Source organism: Heloderma suspectum, chromosome 6 (genome assembly GCF_057233095.1).
Source record: "Heloderma suspectum isolate Gila_16-S chromosome 6, 16-S_ref, whole genome shotgun sequence".
Classification (NCBI taxonomy): Eukaryota; Metazoa; Chordata; class Lepidosauria; order Squamata; family Helodermatidae; genus Heloderma; species Heloderma suspectum.
In genome coordinates this window covers 78,155,720-78,165,942 of record NC_139463.1, presented here as the reverse complement: position 1 = coordinate 78,165,942, position 10,223 = coordinate 78,155,720, and the positions used below count along the sequence as shown (strand labels likewise).

At 47.0% G+C, this 10,223-nt stretch overlaps 1 protein-coding gene across 1 annotated transcript in view; it reads left to right on the top strand.

The window, feature by feature from the left end:
* The first annotated feature begins 5,786 nt into the window (after positions 1-5,786).
* LOC146341310 (alpha-fetoprotein-like) overlaps positions 5,787-10,223 on the top strand; it is a 47,776-nt gene continuing 43,339 nt past the window's right edge. Inside the window, exon 1 of the mRNA XM_084807189.1 lies at positions 5,787-5,909. Within this exon, the coding sequence (XP_084663315.1) occupies positions 5,825-5,909 (85 nt within the window). The 5' untranslated portion in view covers positions 5,787-5,824. The remainder of the gene's footprint in view (positions 5,910-10,223) is intronic.

The window sequence follows — 10,223 nt, the reverse complement described above, 5'->3', positions numbered from 1 at the left end:
GTAGCACTTCTATCCCCTTCTACCCTCTTCTATGCTCTTGTATCCAAGATCATTAATCAACGGAAGCAACCAGGTGGCACTTCTATCCTCTTCTCGTCTATCCCCTTCCTTTTGCTTCAGCTACTGAGTTGTTTCACATGAAGCCCTTTTGGGAATGCCCGAATCCTTTCAGAATATGTTGGCCCCATTTCAGACATTGGAATCCACCTCATTCCTAGTATTGACTAAAAAAAAATCCAGAAAAACCCAAGTTTAGTGTCAATCTACAAAGTCCCAGTTAGGAATGGGCAAATGAGCAAAGTTCCAGATTGCTAGGATTTTCTGAACATCGTCTCACAGTTCGACGTGTGCCCAATTCCCATTTGCATTTGCAATCACTGCTCACTTCACAAATGGGAAACTTGAGCAAACCAAGCAGAAATTCAATGGGAGGTTTCCATCACCCTCCTGAAATTTGCAAAGATTTTGTCCATTGACTAAAGCAGGCCTGATTTAGGGATGTCAGAGAATTCCACCATGGATCTCGGTGAGGCCGAATGCCAGTGCATTCAGCCCCCCAAAATCCATGGCAGAACGAAGCCCCCCCAGCCCCCACCCCACGAAAGGCGCACGAAATGGAGCACTTACTTGCTGCTGTCTGTGCTGACTTGTGAATGGCGGCTGCCCTGCAGCCGCCATTCGCTTCTTCATCATAGCCGTGATAGGCTACCTAAATACTTACGTAGCCTATCACTGCTAACGCAGAGATGCCTTTTGCGTCCCTGTGGAGGCCGTGATAGGCTGCATATTTACGTAGACTACCATGGCAAGCCAAAAAAAAAAAAACAGCATACGCAAATGGTGGCGGCTACAGCAGCTGCCATTTGTGTTCCCTAAAATTTTTAGCCATTTTAGCCTATGTAAATATTTACGTAGGCTAAAATGGCTAAAAATAGGGAACGCAAATGGTGGCCACCGTAGCCACTACCATTTGCGTACACTGTTGTTGTTGTTTTTTGGCTTGCTGTGATAGGCTACGTAAATACTTATGGAGCCTATCACGGCAGCTTCGCAGGATGCAAATGGCGGCTGCTACGGCCGCCGCCATTTGCATCTGCAGCAACCCGTCCATGGCCAGCAGCTCCGCGGAGCCACTGTGGAGCAAAGCCAGCCCAGGGAGGATTCCGGGGGCGGGATGGAGCCCCTTCCCCCCCCGTGAATCCAAGCTGCAGAAAGGTAAGTGACTTTCGTACATCCCTAGGATTATTGGGGAAATTTACACAAATTAAGAAAATTAATATAAAGGATATTTTATACTTAAATATAATGTATATATTTATATTTAATATAAAGGATAAGAGGAATCAAGAACGAGTGAAATGCCAGCATGTATTTGACAATTTGTGGATATTTTTGGTGGGCACATGCTTGTGCTTGCTTTCATTTTTTTGCTTTTTTGCTCTCATGTTTTGCTGGTAAAAATAAAATTCTTATACATCCCTAGTCCCAGTGCATGGTTAATGACTTAAGACACTGTTTGCCTTCTGTCTATTAGATAAACTTTGGGCAACAAATATGGATCTATGGGGTGTTGTGTGGGAAAGTCCATCAGGAAAGAAAGGAATGCTTTCTATTGCATAAAAATGCAACTACAGGATTCCTTCCTCCCTTTCAAAAACTAATTGCAGAAAAGAACTGCAAGGCCTTTGAAGACAATGCAGTTGCACTTATGGACCAGTAAGTAAACTGACTCAGTGCTAGCTCCTTGAACAGTTCATTCTCCTGTTGGGTATGATATAAGTTATGATAAAAGCTGTTACATTCTCTTGCAAATCATGTATCGGCTATCAGTCAAATAGTGACCGCTACTGCATATCAGCTGTCAATTAGTAACCATACAAGTGAGACCTGCAACAAAACATTGCAATATGGAGTGATCTAGTTCTGGTTTCCAGCCAGCCAGCCAGCCATGCCCTCTTCCAACATACTCCATTCCATCAATGTGAATCCGCAGGAAGGGGTATGGGGGCAGATCCCCACCCCCCAGATAAGGTAAAATCTTCAGATTACTAGCTTCCTTTCCTTTCCTTTCTTTTCTTTTTTTGAAAAAGCATGTCTCTAGCCCCCATAGAACCTGAGATATGAAGCAAAATGTGCAGCCACTGTTCTTCCTATTCTTGCTGTGGGAAACTAGTCTGCTCCTGTCTTTCAGTATTAGTATTGAAGTTGTAGCAATGGTTAACACACACACTATCTGGATGTGTTAACCCTTCCAGTTGTGTTGAGCCTTTTGGGGGTCTTTCCATTTAGGAAGTAATTGCAGCCTCATTGAACATGCCCCCCCCCAAAAAAAAATATGTTTAGATATCCAGGAGTTTAGTGTCACTGAGATTGGGCAGTAGTGTGTCTACCAAAAAGCAAAAGGCAGCACCAAAGATCCTTCTAACTCAGGTCTTGTTATTCTTTTTCCCACGGCATATAAATGTGAGAAACGTTACCCTGACAATGCACGGCACACAGATAAAGTTCATCAGTATTCTACCCATATGGCAGGAGGCAGGGCTGTGGCTGAGAAAGTGTGGGTTACCCAAGTCCTGCAAATCAGGCCAGTGCTGTTATTCTCATTTTGTCAAGGTAGAGGTTAGAGTCATGTATGGCAACTCTGCAGTGTAGTCTTGTGTTGTTATCCAGTCTCCTGGTGTGTTGGTGTTCTTGGGAAATGTAGATAGGGCTGTGAAGTTGATTGCAGCAGCAGTAGAATTTATTGCGGGCTAGAGCAGGTTGTTGTGATGTTTAGAGCTTTAAGATAACCTGTTATTTTCTGCTCTTGCAGGTAGGGACGTTAGAGAATTCCGCCACGGACTGCCCCGGAGTCTGTGGCAGAATGGAGCAATCCCCCCCGCCACCCTGCAAAATTCTTCCAGGATGGACCCTACCTGGTGTCTGCCATCCGGTCCATCCACTGGCCCTGGTCTGCAGCCGCAAATCCCCCCCCGCCGGATCGCCTCCCCCACCCCACAGATGCCGCGGACCAGAATGGGGTAAGTAGGGATGTACGAAATACTCACCTGGCTCTATGCCAGGGCATCCACGGTGGGGGGGGAGGCACTTCGTCCCTCCCCCCAGAATCCTCCCCGGCTGGCTCCGCTCTGCATAGCCGCTGGCTGGGGCTGGCCGCAGCTGGAGTTCCGGCTGCGCCTGGGCTGCTGTGGCCGCGAATGGCGGCCATCATAGTGGCTGCCATTTGCGTCCTTGCAAGCGGCCATGATAGGCTGTGTAAGTATTTACGTAGCCTATTACGGCAAAGAGCAGGGGCACAAATGGCATAGCGGCTGCCATTTACGTCCCTGCTCTTTGCCGTGATAGGCTACGTAAATACTTACACAGCCTATCACAGCTGCAAGAACGCAAACGGCACCCGCAGCAGCCCGGCTGCGGCCGGACAGGAGACCAGCCGGAGCTGCTGCCGCCGCAACATCCGCCTCAGGTAAGTTCCATCCCAGGGAGATTCCACGGGGGGGCGGGGGGGCAGGAGGCCATTCCGCCACAGATTCTAGGGGGCCAGATTCTTTAGATTCTCACTGGAATCCATGGCAGAATTATCTGACATCCCTAGGGGTAAGTAATTTGTGCACCCCTACTTGCAGGAGGCCCTAATGGAGCATCTCCTCACCTTTATTTTAGTGCAGTTCTTGGAGCTGAGACAGTTTGCCACACACCTCTTCAGAAGTCTGAGCGCTCTCTCTCTCTCTCTCTCTCTCTCTCTCTCTCTCATTTAATGTAGTAGTAAATGACCCTGTTATGAAGGAACCTGGATCTATTGTGCATTGCCTGCAGAACAGACCATAGGAATGAACTGCAGGCTGAGCAGGTAACCCTGCCCCCTTCTCCCCAGCCCCTTATGAACCAAGCCCTTCAAGTCTGTAATGGCCCTTGGGGTGAAGGGAGTAAGAGAAAGAATGGAGGGTTTCAGTGGGAAGTAGAAAGACATTATCTAGAGACCAGATCTACCCGCTGAGAAACAAAAGTGGGGTACACCTGGTATACAACTTTATCAGAAGCCAGGTCTACCTATCTAGGTAGACCTGATGCCCAGGACTTGCTGTTTCTCAGTCAGCATATCTACCAGATATGGCAGACCTATTATCTGATGCTATTAGGTTTTTGTTTGCTGTTCTAGTACAGTACAGCATTTAACTCCTGCAAATGTTGTCTTGTTAGCTGATGTAAAAAGTGGCCGATAACCATGTGAAAAGTAAAGCAAGTAGCTCAGGCTCCTCTATGTCCCTCAATGCTGATCAAGATACCCATTTCTCCTCCCGCTACTAACAAGACTCCCCACAGACAACAAAGCACGCACAGAAGGAAACAATGGCCCTTCATCACTTTTATAATACTCTTCTTCATAAAAACTCTCTGGATGGGATCTTTTGCTGTAATACATTAAAGGTGTCCCCAACCAGTCGTGTCCGACTCTAGAGTGTGCGGCTCATCTCCATTTCTAAGCTGAAGAGCCAGTGCTGTCCGAAGACGCTTCCGTGGTCATGTGGCCGGCATGACTGAACACCGAGGTGCACGGAACGCTGTTACCTTTCCCGCTGAAGTGGTACCTATTTGTCTACTTACAATTTCTTGCTTTCAAACTGCTAGGTTAGCAGGAGCTGGGACTGAAGACAGGAGCTCACTCCGTCACGCGGCACTCGGGTCTAGAACTGCTATCCTGCTGACCTTCCGGTCTGCAGTTCAGCGTCTTAACCACTAACAGCCCCCATTAATGCAAGACCCCTTTTGATCATGCTTGAAGGAATCCTGATACAAAGCCAGTCTTGTTCCTTGATGCAAAGGATCAATATCACTTCCTATTGCTTATCATCACTCATATAACTGTCAAATACTAAAGCGACTACAGGCAACAACAAAAGCTGACTGCTACATGACAGATACAGTTTTATGTTGACTATGAGTGTATTGAAGTCAATGGGGTTTAGGCAGCCCGAAAAGTGGGACCTGCAACAACAGTCTGTGTGTGTGTGTGTGTGTGTGTGTGTGTGAGAGAGAGAGAGAGGTGTGTGTGTGTGTGTGTGTGTGAGAGAGAGAGAGAGAGAGAGAGAGAGTGTTCATAATGTACTGCAAAGTTCCATGAAGGCCCCAAATTCTGTTTTTCTTTTTTTCTGCAGCTGATAGTAAGATTCCCCCCAAACCCCCAGGGATGAATGAGTAAAAATAGTGGCATTTCTGCTTTCAGAAAATTGCTCTTCTGAAATAGTCTAATTCCCAAATGTAATAAATGAGAATTGTTGTTTCCCAAATTGAGGGAATGTTTCCTGACATGCACAGCTTAGCAGGAAGGTACTTAACACCACCCTACATTTCATCTGATTCCGATCCAGATTTTTAGACCCTGTTAAAAAAGAGGTGATGTTTAGTCAGCAACAGCCTTGGGAACTGGTGCCAGAGCTCTGCTCTGAACTTGGGCTCTTTTAACTTGACAAACAACCACTGGCCACTTACCTCAGTTCCATTCACCTTTGTCAAAATATTGAGAGGGGAAAGGTTGATACATGAGTTATAGGGTAATGAAGAAAAGAGTTTGCTTAACTTATTTGTAGGACGATAAGGCTAATGTCTGTTTGTCCTGATTCTGGAGGGAGGGGGAGGCTTTGGCAGGACTTTTTCGGACAAGGTATATATTTTAATTATTACCAGAAGTATGTCATGTCCTGCCCATACATAAGATATATGATGGGTAGTTATTAACCCAACATGCATTTTAGAGTATAAAGGCTCCATCTTCCCCTTTGCTCTTTCTGCCTTGCACACTCAAGCCCCTAAACAATCTGGAACCATGAAGTGGGTAACATTCATTTCTTGTCTTTTCTTGATAAGCTTTGCTGAATCAAAACACCTGCCCAGAAGATATCGGGATGTAGGTAAGAAGGGGTTCTCCCACCACCACCCTTTGTTTTTTAAAGGCCCTTGAGTGGGTAGTTGCCAGTCAGTTCCAGATGCTCTTGGATGAGATGGATTACCTGGATCCATTTCAGTCAGGGTTCAGGCTGGGTTTGGACATGGAAACAGCCTTGGTTATCCTGTATGATGACCTATGTAAGGAAAGGACACAGGGAGTGTGATCCTGTTGATTCTCTTTCATTTCTCAGTGGCTTTCATGATAATGATATCCTTCTTGGCTGATTGTCTGAGGGCGGGTACTGCTTTACAGTGGCTTCACTCTTAGGATAGTCAGGTCTGGAAGGTGGCCCTTGAGGGAATAATGCTCTGCCCCATGGATTCCCCGGTATAAGGTTCCACAGGGATCAGTTTTGGCCCTCATGGTCTCTAACACCTTCATGAAAGTGTTGAGTGGGGTCATCAGGAGATTTGGACTACGTTGCCACCAGTATGCTGATGACAGGCAGCTCTATTTCTCCTCTGCATCCTCATCAGGTGAGGCTCTAAATGTGCTAAATCAGTGCCTCACTACAACAATGGACCAGATAAGGGTTATCATAGAATCATAGACTAGTAGGGTTGGAAGGGGCCTACAAGACCATCGAGTCCAACCCACTGCCCAATTAATAAACTGAAGCTCAGTCGAGACAAGATTTGAGGTGCTGTTGGTGGGTTTTCTTCTGACCAGATGGAGGGCATTCAGCATGATCTGGATGGGGCTGAGCCCCCCTTGAAAGAGCTGTTTCCTAGATTGGGGTTTTCCTGCGACCATCATTATCACTTGAGGCTTAGGTAGCCTTCTGTGGACAGGGATAACTTGGCTTCAGTAGTCTATGCTCTTGCTCTGATAACCTTCAGGTTAGATTACTACAATGTGCTCTATGTGGGGCTGCCTTTGAAGACAGTTCAGAACTGCAGCTTGTGCAAAATAAGACAGCCAGATGGATAACAAGGACCAGAAGATCTGAATATATATATAACACTGATTCTGGCCTGAATGCACAGGCTGCTTGTGCATATCTGAGTCTGATTCAAAGTGCTGATTTTTTAAACCTGTACAGCCTTACATAGCTCAGGACTGCAGTACCTTATGGAGTGCCTCTCCCAGTCTGAACCTATCCAGACACTACAGTCAACATCTCAGCTCATCCTCTGAGTGCCTCCTCCAGGGTAGCAACAAAGGAGAGGGCCTTCTTGGTGGTAGCCTCCCAACTGTGATCTCCATACTGAGGCCTGCCTGTCACCAACATTTGCATCTTTTCAGTGCCCAGTTATGACTGTGCTGTACTCCCAGGCATTTGAGTCCATATGATGGGAATGTCAGTTATTTTACCAGGTTCCACTTAGGAATGTTAGAGAAATCCACCTCAGATTCAAAGGTAACTCAAATACTTACATAGCCTATCATGGTAAAGGCAGCCACGCAAATGGCAGCTGCTATGCCATTTGCATGGCTGCTTTTACCATGATAGGCTACATAAATACTTACATAGCCTATCACGGCTGCAAAGACACAAATGAAATGGCGGCCGCAGCAGCCTGGCCGCAGCCGGCCAGGAGACCAGCTGCTGCCACCGCCGCATCCGCCCCAGGTAAGTTCCGTCGTAGGGGGATTTTGCGGGGGCACGGGAGGCCGTTCCGCTATGGATTCCGGGGCGTATAAGTTTTTTGGCGTATAAAAAAATGCAACTTTAGAATCCGGCCTCACTGGAACCCATGGCGGAATTTTCCAACATCCCTATTTTCAGCTAACATATAATGATAAAGCTAAAATCAACCAGCCAGGAATATTACTAATCATAGTCTCAAAATAATAATATGCCACAGATTCAGATGAGGCCGGATTCTTTGGAATCTGGCCTCAGGAATCCATGGTGGTTTGGCACCACTTACCTCTGCTCCAGGAGGATTGGAGGTGGAACAGCTGTCAGATGCTTCTTCCACCAGAGCCGAAGCCTCCTCCATGCTGATCGCCATTTCTTTCTTTTTTTAAAACAATCGGCAGGATGTGCCCATAGACTTATATGCAAAATAGAGCCGTGAATCTTTTGTATAAGTCTATGTGTCCATAGGCTTACACACAAGATTCACGGCTGTATTTGCATATAAGTCTATGCGCACATCCTGCCAATTGCCATTTCTTTCTTTTTTTAAAAAGAAATGGCAATTGGCGTGGAGGAGGCAAATGGCTCTGGCCAGCAAGGTAAGCAGCCCTATAGCCAGTGCAGCTCCGTGGAATCCTCATGGAGGATTCTGGGAGGCAGGGAGGAATGGATTGCCTCCCCCCCCATGGATTCCCCACCAGAATGGACAGTGGGGAATCCGTACACCCTTAGTCCCACTATCCCATAGTAACTGTTTTTAGCAGTTTCAATTTTTTTAAATTTCATATGTTAATGTTTTTATATTATATAGTTTTTAATTTTTGTGAACTTCCAAGAGTACTTTGGGTGGAAAATAATAATAATAATAATAATAATAATAATAATAATAATAATAATAATAATACACGGAGGGAGCAATCCTATGTGATAGGCAGCCAACTCCAAACTAGGAGGCGACTGCCTATCTAATGCATGGATGGAGAAGTGCAGAGGGGATCATCTCCTCTGTGCTCCAGCCACTCTGCATTTGTGGCTAGACAGCCAATTTTGGCTGTCTAGCTGCGGACCATTGAAGCATGGGGTGGGGAGGCCGGACGACACAAAGGAAGTGTCATATCAGCACTTAAGAACACCCCTCCCCATCCCACCCCCGGGAATGCCCCCTTTCCCCCCACTTCACACTGCTTTTATGAGCACAGAGTGCAGGGATGATCCACACGACCTGTGAGGCAGTGGGGAGGCGGTTCTCCGGGAACCAACCAATCCTATGGCTGTCTAGCCTCTAACTAGTGGCTGTAGGATTGTGCCCTAAAGGTGCAATCCTATGCAGGTTTAGACAGAAAACTGTCCCACAACTCCCAGCATTCCCAAGCCAATAGCTTTCAATACCATCAACCATGGTATCCTTCTGGATAGGTTGTCTGGGTTGGGAGTTGGAGGCACTGCACTGCAGGGGATGGCCGATTCCAGAAGGTGGTGCTGGGGGATTATTGCTCTGTGCCATGGCAATTATGCCATGTGGTTCCACAAAGCTCTATTTTATCCCCCATGCTGTTTAATATCTACATGAAACCGCTGGGGGAGGTTATCCGGAGGTGTGGGCTGAGGTGCCCTCAATATGCAGATGATACCCAGCTCTACCTCTCTTTTTCATCCAACCCAGGTGAGGCAGTGGCTGTTCTGAATCAGTGCCTGGGCACAGTAATGGACTGGATGAGGGCCAATAAACTGAAGCTCAGTCCAGACAAGATGGAGGTACTGTTAGTGGGTGGTTCATCTGCCTGGCTAGGTGGTATTCAACCTGTTTTGGAGGGGGTTGCACTCCCCCAAAGGATCAGGTTCGTAGTTTGGGGGTGCTCTTGGATCCAGAACTGTCACTTGAGGCACAGGTGAACTCAGTGGCACGGAGCACTTTTTATCAGCTTAGGCTGGTATACCAACTACGCCCTTATCTGGACAGAGATAGCCTAGCTACAGTTATCCATGCTCTGATAACTTCTCGTCTGGATTACTGCAATGCGTTATACGTGGGGCTGCCTTTGAAAACGGTCCGGAAACTTCAGCTGGTCCAAAATAGGGCAGCAAGATTGTTAACAGGGACTGGCCTGCGAGCTCATATTACGCCAGTACTTTTCCAGCTGCACTGGCTTCCAGTCCATTTCCGGGCCCGATTCAAAGTGCTGGTGTTAACATTCAAAGCCCTTAACGGCTTGGGGCCAGGTTACCTGAAGGATCGCCTCCTCCCATATGTGCCTGCCCGGACCTTAAGATCATCCTCAGCACCCCTTGTCCATGAGCCCCTGCCAAAGGAAGTGAGGCGGGTGGCTACTAGGAGGAGGGCCTTTTCTGCTGTGGCACCCCAGCTGTGGAATGAGCTCCCTAGTGAGGTTCGCCTGGCATCTACATTGTATTCTTTCCAGCACCAGCTGAAGACCTTTTTATTTTCCCAGGCATTTTAGCATTTTAGCTTTCTAGACTTTTAGCTTTGCTGCTTTAAATCTGTATTTTAAACTCCTGCAATGCTGCTAGGTTTTATTCTGATTTTATTCTCATTGTATTGTTATTGTTGTTGTTCAGTCGTTAAGTCATGTCCGACTCTTCATGACCCCATGGACCATAGCACGCTAGGCCTTCCTGTCCTTCGCTCTCTCCCGGAGTGTGCTCAAGTTCATATTCATTGCATCGGTGATG